The following is a 16694-nucleotide window of genomic DNA, read 5'->3' on the forward strand; positions in this document are numbered from 1 at the left end:
AACTAGGCTTTCATTTTTAAAGCATCGTCTTTCAGGATTAACAACCAAATGCTACATTTAAGCCCAAAAGAAATCTGAAGTGGCTGAAATAACCCCTACAACAACTGGAGTACATAAAACTGAAAGTAGCAATTCAAGCACCGAAAAAAGCACAATTGGTACAACAGCACAATTCCTCTGCATGAAGGGTTACTGTCAGGTTTTTAAAAAGAGAATTTTACTCCTGGCCTAAATACCTGTACATTGCATTTCATACTTAACATGAAATGGTCACTATATGAAGTAAATTGTTCAACAGAAACACCACAATTATCTGATCTAATAGCAGGTACACACTAATGGTGAATTTGTATTCATATAGTTGTTAAGAGTTGTTTGTGTCACATCAAGCCAATAACAAAGAGGGCAGTTTGCAAACTTTTATTTATATTTATTCAGTTTTAGTAACTTTTCTGTCAGACATTTAAAGTGTGGTTCTACTCCTGTGTAGAAGTGGCGGGGTGAGGGTGCCCATGTTTATTGTCTTAATGATTCCATGTCGAATGTGCTCAATAAGGTTTGAGGTTCTTCCAATAACTGTGAGCCCACAAACTCAACCTGAGATCTGAGTTAAGCTGGGTTCCTTCCTGCTTGCAGTCACAACTGACTCACCAGTAATGTAAGTCCTGCAGGCCAAATTAGGCCCCCAATGACAATCTCACTTTCTTCAAATTGTGCATAAGATTAGAATTCAGTAAAACAATTCTACTGATGATGCATAGGAGAAATAGAACCCTACCTAGCTCGCTTTCCTAGCTGCCTTTGCTGTGCTGCGCTAACAGAAATAAAATGCAGTAGAGAAACATATAACTGACATCCAGTAACAACTGAACGCACAGGGAACACATCTGCCAAGTAGAAAGTGTCACTATTTCAATGACTTTTCATTTCGTCTAACCACATTTCAGGCAGCACTTACACAACCGAGAAAAAGAGCACGGTCTACTGCACTATAACTTAGAATGAAGGAAAACAGATTTAACTGCACATACAATTTTGGATTTCTGCATTAGAAATAATAGTAAATTCATATCATGTCATTTCTGTCTCAGATTCAGTGCAATTTATTCAAAGTGACACGCTGGTTTGCTGGCAAACAAGCTCTAATTCAGAGTTAGGATATTATTTGTTCTTAAAAAATGTGGAATTCTTCATATGGCAATTCCAGGTCCACACTCTGAATGCTGCTTCTTGCACAAAGAGTTCCTGAACGTAACTTCTGGGGTTATGAGGGTTGGAGACAACCAAATTTAAATTCTGCTTCTTAATAGAAAGAACAACAAAATAAATTTTACTTAAATCACTGGGTGGTTTGAGCCTTGCACTGTATCTTTGAGTTTAAGTTAAACTCATGCCAAATTAGATGACACATTTTAGGATTTTAGACTCTGATCTTTAATTTGTTTGAATCAATGGAAGATAAACAGGATCACTGTTCTTAACTCATTAACTTGGAAGAAACAAATCTGAACTTAAATGAACCAGTCATAGTAGCAGCAGCAAACGCCTGAGTGTTGTGCTTAAACGCTGCACTAATGAAGATGGCTGCATTAAGGTAAAGTCATCAAGAATTCTATGCTTAAAAATACTAATGACATTTGAGGATTTTCACATGTGGAAGGTTGAGTGGAAAGCTAAAAAATGAACCATTTTCACTGAGAAACCTGAGTGCTGTCAAGTTGATTTGAGCTGCAGAGGCGGCGAATTGAGAACCAAGGGCTTAGCAACAGAACTATGACAGCAACAATATTGTGGCAACAAATGGACCCAGACCAGCCAACATCTAGTGAGAGCTTTAACTTTTCCAAGAGGTCCCCCCCCTCTTTTTTTATTTTTTAAAATCTCTTCACATTTTTAAAAATTGGGATGTTAGGCTGGATTTTCAAAAACTGGTTCTGGTACAGCAATATTCCATAACTTCAATCAAATTTCTCTATGGTTTCCATAGTGGAAGCAGAACTCTAGTTATATGAACTGGAAACCAAACAGGGAGGTTATGTGATGTATAAAACAATGCCTGGGACACTTTGTTTCTAATACTTCTGCCTTTTTCCAATAGGAACGCCTTATGACTTTTCCTAAAGATTTCTGTGACAAAGTCCTTCCTTGAGATGTGCTGATGAAAAGTACTAAGAGCTAGGCATTTTTTTTCATAACAAGATAGCCCCACTAATGATTGTTTGACTCCTTTGTCGTACAAAGAATAATGAATAGTCCTGTACACAGCCCATGTATTCTCCACAGTAAAATGCTGATGGAAATAAAATTGTGTTGGTCCTACATCTACCCACAACTGTGACATTACCAGCACTACATTGTATATATACCTGTAGAACTTGATGTGGTTGTGGCCCCAAAGTTGAAACCAGGGGTTGCAGTATTGTTACTGCCTGTTCCTGACCCAAAGAGAAATGAACCAACAGCTGCACCTGTGCTGGAGGAGGTGGTTGCTGGTTTGTTTTCTTGAGAGAACCCAAATGACTGAGGGGCATTGGATTCGGAGGCATTGCCAAATGCAGAGCTGCTCACAGTGTTGCTGGCCTGTCCAAACAAAAAGGCAGCGGCAACTGGTGGAGGATTTGAGGCAGAGGAGGAGCTGCCAAACACACTACTGCTGTTAGCTGAAGTGCTTGGTATGGCTGTGCTGGAGGAACCAGAGCTCAAGAAACCAAAGGCTGGCTTTGCTGCCCCTTGATCTGAAAAGAAGGAAAGCAATTATGAACTACTTTAGAAATAGCAAATGAGGCGCTGAAGGCACAACATATTTTTGTTTCAAGCACTGTATACCAACAACAACACTGGATGACACCTAAGTATCACAGCTTCTATCTCACCTATGTAAAACCAAGGTGAAATGCATAAATTGGTCTCTTTCCCAGGAAAAACACAATGGGGGGGGGGTTTAAGAAGACGACTTCAAGGCAGAGGAAAGGCACTCCTGTCTTGGCTCTACTTGCGGCTGGCAAGAGTAGGGGTGTTCGCTAAGGAAATATGTACTAGCATTAGATAAAGGAGGATATAGATATAATAGGCATCACAGAAACCTGGTGGACTGAAAGCAATCAATGGGACACAATCATTCCGGGGTACAAAATATATCGGAAGGACAGAACAGGCCGTGCAGGGGGAGGAGTGGCACTATATGTTAAAGAAAGTGTAGATTCAAATGAAGTAAAAATCTTAAGCGAATCCACAGGTTCCATAGAGTCTCTATGGATAGAAATTTCATGCTCTAGTAAAAATATAACAGTAGGGATCTATTATCGACCACCTGACCAGGACAGTAATAGTGATGATGAAATGCTAAGGGAAATTAGAGAGGCTATCAAAATTAAGAACCCAATAATAGTGGGGGATTTCAATTATCCCCATATTGACTGGGAACATTTCACTTCAGGACGAAATGCAGAGATAAAATTTCTCGATACTTTAAATGTCTGCTTCATGGAGCAGCTGGTACGGGAACCCACAAGGGGAGAGGCGACTCTAGATTTAATCCTGAGTGGAGCGCAGGAGCTGGTCCAAGAGGTAACTATAGCAGGACCGCTTGGAAATAGTGACCATAATACAATAGCATTCAACATCCCTGTGGTGGGAAGAACATCTCAACTGCCCAACACTGTGGCCTTTAATTTCAAAAGGGGGAACTATACAAAAATGAGGGGGTTAGTTAGACAAGAGTTAAAAAGTACAGTGACTAAAGTGAAATCTCTGCAAGTTGCGTGGGCCCTTTTTAAAAACACCATAATAGAGGCCCAACTTCAATGTATACCCCAAATTAAGAAAAACAGTAAAAGAACTAAAAAAGAGCCACCGTGGCTTAACAACCATGTAAAAGAAGCAGTGAGAGATAAAAAGACTTCCTTTAAAAAGTGGAAGTCAAATCCTAGTGAGGCAAATAGAAAGGAGCACAAACACTGCCAACTTAAGTGCAAGAGTGTAATAAGAAAAGCCAAAGAGGAGTTTGAAGAACGGCTAGCCAAAAACTCCAAAGGTAACAACAAAATGTTTTTCAAGTACATCAGAAGCAGGAAGCCTGCTAAACAACCAGTGGGGCCCCTTGACGATGAAAATACAAAAGGAGCGCTTAAAGATGATAAAGTCATTGCGGAGAAACTAAATGGATTCTTTGCTTCAGTCTTCACGGCTGAGGATGTTGGGGAGATTCCCAAACCTGAGCTGGCTTTTGTAGGTGACAAATCTGAGGAACTATCACAGATTGAAGTGTCACTAGAGGAGGTTTTGGAAGTAATTGATAAACTCAACATTAACAAGTCACCGGGACCAGATGGCATTCACCCAAGAGTTCTGAAAGAACTCAAATGTGAAGTTGCGGAACTATTAACTAAGGTTTGTAACCTGTCCTTTAAATCGGCTTCGGTACCCAATGACTGGAAGTTAGCTAATGTAATGCCAATATTTAAAAAGGGCTCTAGGGGTGATCCCGGCAATTACAGACCGGTAAGTCTAACGTCGGTACCGGGCAAATTAGTTGAAACAATAGTAAAGAATAAAATTGTCAGACACATAGAAAAACATAAACTGTTGAGCAATAGTCAACATGGTTTCTGTAAAGGGAAATCGTGTCTTACTAATCTATTAGAGTTCTTTGAAGGGGTCAACAAACATGTGGACAAGGGGGATCCGGTGGACATAGTGTACTTAGATTTCCAGAAAGCCTTTGACAAGGTCCCTCACCAAAGGCTCTTACGTAAATTAAGCTGTCATGGGATAAAAGGAAAGGTCCTTTCATGGATTGAGAACTGGTTAAAGGACAGGGAACAAAGGGTAGGAATTAATGGTAAATTCTCAGAATGGAGAGGGGTAACTAGTGGTGTTCCCCAAGGGTCAGTCCTAGGACCAATCCTATTCAATTTATTCATAAATGATCTGGAGAAAGGGGTAAACAGTGAGGTGGCAAAGTTTGCAGATGATACTAAACTACTCAAGATAGTTAAGACCAAAGCAGATTGTGAAGAACTTCAAAAAGATCTCACAAAACTAAGTGATCGGGCAACAAAATGGCAAATGAAATTTAATGTGGATAAATGTAAAGTAATGCACATTGGAAAAAATAACCCCAACTATACATACAACATGATGGGGGCTAATTTAGCTACAACGAGTCAGGAAAAAGATCTTGGAGTTATCGTGGATAGTTCTCTGAAGATGTCCACGCAGTGTGCAGAGGCGGTCAAAAAAGCAAACAGGATGTTAGGAATCATTACGAAGGGGATAGAGAATAAGACTGAGAATATATTATTGCCCCTATATAAATCCATGGTACGCCCACATCTCGAATACTGTGTACAGATGTGGTCTCCTCACCTCAAAAAAGATATTCTAGCACTAGAAAAGGTTCAGAAAAGAGCAACTAAAATGATTAGGGGTTTAGAGAGGGTCCCATATGAGGAAAGATTAAAGAGGCTAGGACTCTTCAGTTTGGAAAAGAGAAGACTAAGGGGGGACATGATAGAGGTATATAAAATCATGAGTGATGTTGAGAAAGTGGATAAGGAAAAGTTATTTACTTATTCCCATAATACAAGAACTAGGGGTCACCAAATGAAATTAATAGGCAGCAGGTTTAAAACAAATAAAAGGAAGTTCTTCTTCACGCAGCGCACAGTCAACTTGTGGAACTCCTTACCTGAGGAGGTTGTGAAGGCTTGGACTATAACAATGTTTAAAAGGGGACTGGATAAATTCATGGTGGCTAAGTCCATAAATGGCTATTAGCCAGGATGGGTAAGAATGGTGTCCCTAGCCTCTGTTCGTCAGAGGATGGAGATGGATGGCAGGAGATCACTTGATCATTGCCTGTTAGGTTCACTCCCTCAGGGGCACCTGGTATTGGCCACTGTCGGTAGACAGATACTGGGTTAGATGGACCTTTGGTCTGACCCGGTACGGCCTTTCTTATGTTCTTATTACATATGTACAAGTACTTCAGGGTTTTGGTTTGTTTTTGTGCCATCAGTAGTGGAAATGCTTGGTAGTAAATTATTCCAAGAGACATTAGAACAAATAGTTTTATGGCTATGCTAAATGGATCCTACTTCGAGGGGGAAAAAGGACAGACTGATTTAGAGATATTTCTTCTCCAGCCCACTGTGAATCTAAGGACCTGATCCTAAGTCAGGCAAAACTCAACAACTAAAGTGAGTTCTTTGCCTGTGTAAAGGCTGCAAGGTCAGACCCTAGTTGCACTTTCACAAAAATTCAAGGGTGCCCTGTTTATCTCTAATGGGGGTTAAAGTTTACTAATTAACCCCTGTGCTATCTGGAAAGTAATTTAAAATTATCTGGTAAAAGTGCATATATAAATATGCATATTTAAGTACCTTCAAGATTTCCTACAAAAGCAAAGAAGACTAACTCTCCTCAGTCCGATTTCTTCATCAACCATTTTGTTTGAAGACATTAAACTAAGTTTACTCACATTTTGGAATTAAGGCAAAGCTTTAAGCCAGTGGCTCTCAAACTTTTGTACCGGTGACCCCATTCACATAGCAAGCTTCTGAGTGTGACCCCCCTCCAATTAAAAAAACACTTTTAAAAATATATTTAACACTATTATAAATGCTGGAGGCAAAGCGGGGTTTGGGGTGGAGGCTGACAGCTCGCGACCCCCCCCCCCATGTAATAACCTCATGACCCCCTGAGGGGTCCCGAACCTCTGTTTGAGAACCTCTGCTTTAAGCTTTCTCTAAGTCTGTTGCTGTGTCCATTTCTCAGTCTTAACTGTCTGGCATCTTGTTTTCATTTCTCAGTCTCCATTTTTCTATTACTTAGGCCTCTGTTTCATCTCTCCCTTTCTTTGGGGATGGAGATGGGGCCACTTTGAGGAATTAAGTTCCCCTTTCGCCATAAAGGGCTGTCACCAATCTTTTCAGTTAGAACTAACAAGAGTCCTTGATGACACTGACTCTGGGATTAAAATAGCACTGTAAATATGTGTGTCGTGGAATTTCATCTCAGAACTCTGGGCCCTCATTCTCTTGTTTGTCTAGTAACATCATGCAGTTTTAGGATTTCAAACAACATAACACTGTGAAGAGACTAATTAAAAACACTATTTTTAGTCAGAGTTACTGACAAAACTCTTTGCTAATCCTCTAGAGAAAAGAAGTCAGTTTTAAAACATGACAGGTAGTTGGGCACAACTAGAACTTAACAGCCAGAAAGTGACATCAATAAAAAGCTCATTTTCACCTGCAAAGGTGGAGATATTACCAATGTATGGGCTAATGCGGGACAATATACTAGTACCAGATTTTTGTACCAGTGTAACTATTTCAGTTAGGGCTGTGATTTATTTTATCTTTTTTTATGGATATAGTTATACTGGTATAACTTCTCGTATGGACACAGTTATAGCAGTATAGCATATTCCCTATCCCATACTGGAATAAGCTGCACAGTATAAGGCACCTTTACACCGGGATAACTGCACCCACACTGTACTGCTGATATGGAAAGCGAGAGGTACAACTTTTGTATTTCGGCAAGGCCTACTAGAAAATGGTTCTTATGTGCAGTAAATATTTAGTCAAAGTTTCAATCAGTGGTGTTCAACTCCACTGAAGTCGATAGAGAAATTGTAACAATTCTGTTATTCTCTAAGACCCAAAATTGTAAATTCATCTTCATGTAGTAAATAAAAGCTTTTCTAAAGACCTAACACACGGACAAATCACTCAAATATATTTGTTTTCTTGGCAGTGACTTAATTTTGTTACTTCATGGACTTGACCAGACGACTAAAGTTTAAGGCAAGAGATTCTTTTACCTGCAGTATTGGTTTGTGTCCCAAATGTAAAAGCTGGCTTTGTTTGCTCAGCTTCCTTCTCTTCTGGTTTTGTTAAGTTGAAACTGAATGAGGGTTTTGCTGTGCTCTCTTCTTTGGTCTGCTCAGACTTCCCAAATGAAAAGATGGGTTGCGCCTTTGGCTCCTCATTGTCAACCGTCTTCCTGAACACTAATGAAGTAGCAGAGGTAACGGAGTCCTGTTTCTCCTCTGTCCTTCCCAAGACAAACTGTGAGGCAGATGCGGGCTCCATGCTGCCAAAAGTGAAGCCTCCCTTGGCTGAAGGAGTTTCATCTTTTTTCTCCTCTGACTTTTTAAATAAAAAAGGAGTTGCTGCAACTTCCTTTTCTGCCACCGTTCCAAAACTGAATCCACTCACTCCTGTTTTATTCTCTGATGTAGCTATGGAGACAGTAGAACTTGTGCCAAAACTGAAACCCCCTAAAACAGATTCCTCTTTCTTTTCCTGCTGTCCAAGATTGGATGTCCCAAACTGAAATGCTGAAGTAGATGGATTGCTTGTACCAGAGGGAAGTCCAAAGTTAAAACTGCTATTCTTACTGTCTTTTTTACTCTCCTCTGATTTAGAGTCTGAGGAAGAGACTCCAAATTTGAAGTCCCCTGAAGTTTTAGAGAAACTGAAGCCCCCAGTCATGTTGTTTGTTACAGATCCCAACTCTGATGTAATACCAAACTTCAAACCCCCTTGTTCTCCAAATTTAAAACTTTCTGTGCTTCCTAATGTCTGAGATGACTCAGAGGATGATGACTGAATACCAAATTTAAATGATGGTGCAGCAGCATCTGAGGACACAGCAGCAGTACCAAAACCTGCAGAAAGAAATAATAGACTACATTTGTAATACAGACACATGCACTTAAGTCCTGCTCTGCAACAACATTGCTATTCTGGTCCTGATCCTTTCCTGAGCCAATTATATCCAAAACACTTTTACTAGAAATGCCTTTTGTTTATAGATTGTCAGTTACTTTAGCATACAGACCCTCTCAAATGAGTGGCGCTGTATCCGCAACTAGGATCAAAGAACTGTACTTACGACTCACTCTAAACCGAAGTTTGACGTGTATATAAAAAGTTAACAGATTTGGTGATATGGAATACTTTACGAACAAGAACATTATTTCCCCCCCAACAAGAGATATTTTCCCCCATACATACACACAAAGACAATGCTGAGCCCTAACAAGTCATTTGTGAAAGTTTTTTTTTTTCCCCCCTGATATATAACACACACACTCTGGAAAAATGCGGCAATTCACACCAATCTTCCACTACAACAGATAGAAAACAATGGAAAGAGTGCAATTATTATTTCCGTCATGAAGCATTACCTTTGAGCTCAGGTTTGGTGCCTGGTTTTGCATTCTCACAAGCTATGCACTTTGTGGCCTCTGCTTTGTTTTGTACCAAGCATGTTTCACAGTCCCAGCTTCCCTCAGGTTTCTTGAATTTGTCTAATCCCAGAAATCCTCCAGAAGGAGCAGAGAAAGAGGATGTGCTGCTACTAGTCACAGGCACTGAACCCCCTAGGAAACAAAGGGAAGTGTTAAAAGTCTATTTCAAATATAAAATAAATAAATATGACCATTTTATGAAGCTCTTAAGTTTCAGCTACACTTTCAAGATGCATAAACTGATCAAGCACAAGCGGCAGAAACAAAACCTGCATATTATCTTAAATATAATTTAGTATCTCTGAAAAATCTTGAAGAGCTTTACAAACTTAAAAGTAATATACAGACGACACAGAGGGATTACTGGAAGCACCCTAAAATGCAGCCAACGCTAGGTTTAAACAGCTAATGCAGTTCATAGGCTACAGCAACATACCTCAGCTATTTAAGATATAAAGTGAAGGAGACTGTATCGAACTGAAACTGCAGGAGAAATTTAGGTGGACAGAAGGTAATTACCAGATTTGGAATTAATTCTGCCCCAACTTGTAAAATGCCATGAGGTAAGGAGTTATTTACCAGGCAGACTCATCAGCAAATTCCAACCAGATCTCTTCCTCCTTCCTCTCTGCCCCGCAAGCCTGAACAGAGGACTAAACACTCCTGCAGCAGCAGTGGCTCCTCCCCTCCTCCTCCTTCCTCTTTGCTGGTTGCTAAAGCTACTCCCCACCCACCAAAACTGTAAAAGGCTAGAGGAGAAGAGGAAAGGCTGGTGAAAAGGCAGAAAGAAGAGACTTGTCTAAAACCACATACCCCTGTCAGTGATAAAAGAGCTAGATCTCATGAGCTCCAGACTCCCAATGCTATGCTAAATCACCCAAACCAACTGGCTTCAACAGCAACAGAGGCTTCTTTGAAGAGACATGGAAGGCACCATATTATCTGAACACTGGCTTGCTCTCATTTGTAGCTGGCTCCTTCTGCCTGCCCTGCAACCTAGACCCATTGTCATCCCCCAACAGAGTGTGTCAGTGGATGCTGCTTCCGTAGCAGGCAGTCTGACTTCCATAACAAATACTCAGATTGAAGCACAAATCCAAATCCAGCAGGTATATAAAGGGTCCCCCTGAACACCAGTTTAATCCCAGCAAATTTATCCCGATGAATTGGGTCTTCGAAGCAGTCACATTGAAGAACTGCCTGCCCACCTTCTACTCTTCTCCTCAAATTCACCCTCCTTTGATTTCAACCGTGGAAGATAGGGAAGATATTCACTCTCATCCCACAATTTATCTTATAGAATGATGAGATATTCTTTGCCCTCTCCCCCCACCCTAATTCTCATCCTTGATGGCTCTAGAGGCCATGCAGTTTTCTGCATTATGGGGATCACACTGAAATCTTTTATTTCCAAAACGCTTCTCAGCAATAGCCCAAAGCCTCACAAGCCACATCTAAAGGGCCAGCTCACACAAGCGTCCCTGTAGTAATAAGGTGTTCACTATGGTGCTGAAAGTCCACAAAAGCAACAACCTCTGGAATTTATTATATATATTTGGAAGAAATTCCACTCTGTGTAGAGTGGTTGTCAGAATTTTTCAGGAAGGCTTTAAAAAGGTGATAGCACATGACATATTACTAGAACAACTCATCCTTAAAGTCCATCAGGGGTCCTTTAGGAAGGGTTTTCCATCATTTCCCACCAACCTAGAATCTAGATTTTTTACAGCTCACAGAAAATCTACAAACTAAGCCTTGGCCAACAGTCAGTTTGGAGTCTTGGCTTAGTGGTCTGCAGACCCACCCCACTTCCAAACCCTTAATGGGATTCCCTTTTTCTAGCTCTCTGGAGGAGTGGCCTTTCTGGTGGCCATCACTTAGGCCAGGAAGGTGGGCGGGCTAGCTAGCTGCTCTCTCTGTGGATGCCTATTCCTGCAAAAGGTGCCCCAACTTGGAGATGTTCCTAGTTTTATGCCTAAAGATAGATGGCCTTATTTCAGTGCATCTCCCTTCATTCTGTTCCTGCCCAGCTTTACTGAAAGTAGCCACGTGGCAGTCAGGTGCATAAAATTATAAATAAAAATCAAAACATATATTAATTTTATGCACTACAAACAAAAATCAGATGCAGTCAGGGTCAAAACATATTTATAAAGAGCTCAAAGCTTCTGCAAGGAAGAGTGGTTCTCTTCAACTGTTGTAAAAATGAAAGTATATGCAGGTAGCATCTCAGAGGCCAGAAGGAGCCATCATGATCATTTAGTCTGACCTGTACATCACAGGCCACAGAACCTCACCCACCCACTCCTGTAATAGGCCCTGGCTGTGTTACTGAAGTCCTCAAATCATGATTTAAAGACTTCACGTTATGGAGAATCCACCATTTACACTAGCTCAGACCAGCAAGTAACCTGTACCCCACACTGCAGAGGAATGCAACCCCCCCCCAGGGTCTCTGCCAATCTGTCCTGGGAAAAAGTTCCTTCCTGGCCCCAAATATGGCAATCAGACCCTGACAGGTGGGCAACATGCACCAGACACACGCAGGAAAGAATTCTCTGTAGTAACTCAGAGCCCTACCTACCGTCCCATCTCTGGCTACTGGAGATATTTGCTAATAGTAGTCGCGAATGGGCCATATACCATTATAGGAAACCTCATCGTACCATCACCTCCATAAACTCATAAAAGATAGTCTTGAAACAAGTTGGGTTTTATGCCCCCATTACTCCCCTTGGAAGGCTGATAAAGAACTTTATTCCTCTGACGGTTAGAAACCTTTGTCTAATTTCAAGTATAAACTTGATGGCCAGTTTATAACCATTTGTTCTTATGCCAACATTGGCCCTTAAATAACTCCTCCCCTTCCCTGGTGTTTTATCCCTTTGATGTATTTATGGAGAGCAATCATCTCCCTTCAGGCTTCGTTCTGTTAGGCTAAACAAGCCAAGCCCCTTAAGTCTCCTCTTGTAAGTTAGGTTCTCCATTCCTCTGATCGTGCTAGTAGCCCTGCTCTGTTTTTGTTACAGTCTGAATTCATCTTTCACAAGTGCCTTGTACAATGGTAATAACACTTCCCTGTCTCTACTGGAAATACCTCGCCTGATGCATCCTAGGATTGCATCAGCCTTTTTCATGGCGACATAGTCATCCAGTGATTGATCAATGCACCTAGGTCTTTTCCAACTGATATGTCCCCAACTTACAGCACAAATTCTTGTTATTTCTCAGTCATAGCAAAATAGTTATGTGCTTATATTAAGGAAGAATACATAGCTGAAGCTCTCCCTTGCCCTCTAGAAGTCAAGAGATAATGGACTGATAGCTACTTAAGCATAAAAGGAATGTGGCCACACTGCCAGGATATAAACTAGAAGTCCATTCCTACCTTCATTCTCTGATGAGTACACATTTGTACATCTGTAAACATGTTTTTGAAGAGTTTTTGGAACCACAGTTCAAGACAATGTGGTTTCCTTCTCCTCTTTATAATGCAGTACTACAAAAGCCATAGGATAATGAGTCATTTGTCTTGCAAAAGGAGTTTAACTAAATTATCAACTTGTGCTGGAAGATGGGCTACAGCTTAGGGAAGAGTAACCTTTTGAGGCAGAACTACCTCATTTCAGGCAATGAGGAGAAGCAGATGCTAGTTCCAAAGCAGTGGCCCACAAGCAGAAACTTGGAATAAATGGTAACCAGAAAACAGAATCAGATATCAGAGGGGTAGCTGTGTTACTCTGGATCTGTAAAAGCAGCAAAGAGTCCTGTGGCACCTTATAGACTAACAGACGTTTTGGAGCATGAGCTTTCGTGGGTGAATACTCACTTCGTCGGATGCAAGATCAGATATTTAGTCACACAAGTCATGAGACAGATGTGTTAAAGAGCTTATACATTAATCTTAATCCCTCAATGTTAAAACCAGAGTATTCACTATTCTGTACTTTACGCTTCAAATTAAATAGAATGCTTTTTAAAGACAAGGGCTTTTTAAAAAAATATTTAAGTAAATTTGCAAGCATGGAGAGCTAAAATACAAAAAAAAAAAAATCATACCTGGTCTCTCACACTGACAAGCTACACATTTACTGTCTTCCGCCTTATTTGACACAAGGCACACTGTACAGTCCCAAGAACCCTTCGGTTTTTTGAATTTGTCTCCAAACCCCAAAGTGACTGTAGTTTCAGTGCAGCTAGGAGAGGAAGTCACTGTTATTGTATTTTCTGCGACCACTGGCAATGTCAGAGCAGGCTTTACTCCGGTTCCAGGCTTTGGTGTCTCACAGGCCACACATTTTGTAGCTTCAGGTTTATTCTGGACTAGACATGTATCACAATCCCATGTTCCTGCTGCTGTTTTAAATTTGTCTCCGAAGCCCAGTGTTCCTGTTGCAGGAGCAGTTGATTTAACAGTGCTGCTTAGAGTCAACGTTCCAGTCTGTTTAGCAGGATCTGCTGTTGGCACTTTAGCAGCTTGACAGGTTATGCATTTGTTGTCTCTTGCCTTGTTTTGTAAGAGACATGTGTCACAGCGCCAATATGATGAAGCTTGTTTAGAGGTCTCTCTAAATCCCAATGAACCTGCAGAAAAATTACTTATTGCAGGCCGTGTATAAACTTCTGTGCTTGTTGAAACAGGCTGTGTGGCTGTAGGGGTGTGTGTCTTCAGAGAAGTAAAGTCTAGAAAGATATAAACACAAAATCAGGTACATTTACATTAGCTCCTTTGAGGAACTCTTTTTAGTCCTCATTCATCTTACCACACAACAGGAGATATATACGGGGGTCCTGGGGATGGGAGAGGTCTCCAGTACCATAAAAACACAAGTGGTAAAGCCACTGTAAAAAAGCTTCACACCATCCAGCCGTTTTTTTTCCCCACTGTTAATGTTGGGAGTCCTGTACCACAGTGGACTACCATTCAGTATTTCAACACTGAGCTTGTTTTCAATTTGTCAGCAATATTTAATCTTAGATGAATGATTTAATTAAAGTTTCTCTATAAATGCAACACTACATACTAGTCCAGGTTTTACTGTAAGTTCTTTTTAAATGGAACCCATTATCTCACCAGGGCTTTTTAGAAGATCCAGTACACTCCCTTCTTTCAAGACTTTTGCAGGCTTGAAGGCGCCATCGTACTCTTCCTTTTCTTTCTTCTTATTGCTGGTGCTATTTACAGCAGTGGTACCTTTAAACAGAAAGTTTACTACTTTCATGGAGAAACACGCTCAAACCAAATCAAAAGGTTATTTCCTTCTTCCATCCCTCCCAAAAATACAAACTCTTCAAAAAAAGTCTTCCTACTTTCCAAGATTTGATTTTTAAAATTTTATGTTCACACAGGATAGAAACTTAGTGTATTATTACAAGAACCATACAAGTCCAACCAACTTTTTATGTATAATTACAAGGTTACTTTCTAATTTTAAGAAACATTTACATAACCTCCCACTTTCAACTTAGTTGACAAGCATAATACAATTAATGCAGACTCCTACAAAGAAAGGTTGGATGTAGAGCTGGTTGGGAATTTTCCATAAAAAACCATTTTTTAAAAAACACAGAAAATGCAGTTTCTGTAAAACTGAAATTTTTCATAGAAAAAAATTGATTTTGATGGGTTTTTTTAATTTCTATTTTCTCCAACAGGAAAATATTTCACTTTGGGTCAGTTCATGCCAAATAAAAATATTTCTGTTTGTTGAAATGAACCAAAACATTTGGTTTATAAAGTCAGTTCAAGATTAAACTGCATCTTCCTATCCTGTCACTTTGCCCCATGAGAGTTGTAGTTCAGATTTATCATGCCTCCATTCTTTGCTATGCATTAGGCTCCCTTCTCCAATGATGCTGATGAAACAATCTCTCCTGTGACTGGGCCATATGATGCATCATGGGAGTCACATGACTATTAATGTATCATGGGAGATGTAGGATGGCTAGAGAGCCCAGTCCCTAAGGGAGAATGAAGGCATGAGGCACCCGAACTACAAATCCAATGAGACAATGCAGCACCAGGAGGAGATGCAACTTAACACTGAACTGAACTGAACTGAAACAAAAGGTTTCAATTTGGAAATATCAACACATTTTGTTCTGGTCAAAAATGCTCATATGTAAACACGTTTTGCCACTTCTGAATAAATTTTTCAGAACTTTTTGTTTTGAAAATTTTTTTTGGTATTTTAACTTTTTGTTCCACTTGAGGCCGAAAAGAAATAGAAACAGAAATTCTGATTTTCATTTTACTGTAGTTATATGCTGTAGTATTCACATCTACTATTGCAATTTTCCCCAAGAAGATTTTCTTTGTTCCTTGCTATCATTGAAAACAAACTCTTAGGGCTTTCAATTAAGAGAGGGAATGGGAAAGAGGATGTCTCAAAAGGAGAGAAAAGAGTTGCTTTCAAGCTACCAACATTTTATACTTAGAGAATGATCTTCCTGTCACACTGCTATTATTGTGCCTGTTTATGGATAGAAGACTTCAGTCTCTTGGACTATAAATATAGCATTTGTATGATTGATCTGACACAAAGTACATTGTAAACTACTTTTTAATCCACTCACTTTTTAATATGTCAGATCCATTTTTATTACTTTTTGTACTGTTAGACTGGGGCCATATGTGCCAAAGTTCTGGTAAGACAATTTCTATGTCTAAATTATAAATACCCCGAGATAGGATTTCATCATTAAAATAGTGAGACAACATGAACTGTGGTGGCACAAATATGCAGTTTTAATAAATGACATTTAGAAAGAGTTCCTAAAAAATCTGGGAAGTTACCCCAGTTTTGATGGAATACAGCTATTAAGATTCAGAAGGGAAGGGAATAAGTTAATAACAGGACTTTCTTCTGTTACTTCAGTAACTACAGCACAGCAAGTGTTTTGAAATTCCTTAGTGTGTAAGATGTGGATTTGACGTATCATTTTAAACAAACAACAATCTGAAACAGTCAATTTAGAAAAAAATTAGTCAAATATACTTTCAGGGCCCTTGAGTCTCCCTGCCAGTTTCTGTAGTTTAAAAATCAGATTTTCCTTTTTTTTTCCCCCCTTAAATTCTAACATTTGCTGCGTGCAGGACACCCACTAACAGGAGAAACTGAATATTAAAAAAAATGCTATCAAATGCAGAAAGTTAAACTAAAATATTTTTTTTCTCTATAACCTTTCACTACAGTAATCTTAGGTGCTGTTTGTAACAATGGTATATAAAAGTATTCCAACAGTAGTGTAGTTTAAATTTACAGTGTCTGCATAACTTCCGCACAAATTAAAGTATGCTTTACATGATAGCATTTCACTGGCATTTTCATATAACACACTATGCCAGAAGAAACCCTGGCTATGTAAGTAAAAAACATCTTTTGCAACAGGGAAGAGAGAAATATTTAGGGTTGCGGTTGGGAACTGT

At 39.8% G+C, this 16694-nt stretch overlaps 1 protein-coding gene across 4 annotated transcripts in view; it reads right to left on the reverse strand.

Annotated features, from left to right (window-relative positions):
• The window catches only part of NUP153 (nucleoporin 153), an 81540-nt gene that overhangs the window by 4862 nt on the left and 59984 nt on the right, over window positions 1-16694 (reverse strand). For all 4 annotated transcript variants that reach the window (XM_045004940.1, XM_045004942.1, XM_045004941.1 and 1 more), the window contains 5 exons: window positions 14340-14459; window positions 13325-13948; window positions 9203-9397; window positions 7832-8680; window positions 2367-2735 (listed from right to left, as the gene is read on the reverse strand). In XM_045004940.1, the coding sequence (XP_044860875.1) occupies window positions 2367-2735; window positions 7832-8680; window positions 9203-9397; window positions 13325-13948; window positions 14340-14459 (2157 nt within the window). The remainder of the gene's footprint in view (window positions 1-2366; window positions 2736-7831; window positions 8681-9202; window positions 9398-13324; window positions 13949-14339; window positions 14460-16694) is intronic.

Source organism: Mauremys mutica, chromosome 2, assembly GCF_020497125.1.
Source record: "Mauremys mutica isolate MM-2020 ecotype Southern chromosome 2, ASM2049712v1, whole genome shotgun sequence".
In the NCBI taxonomy this organism is placed as follows: Eukaryota; Metazoa; Chordata; order Testudines; family Geoemydidae; genus Mauremys; species Mauremys mutica.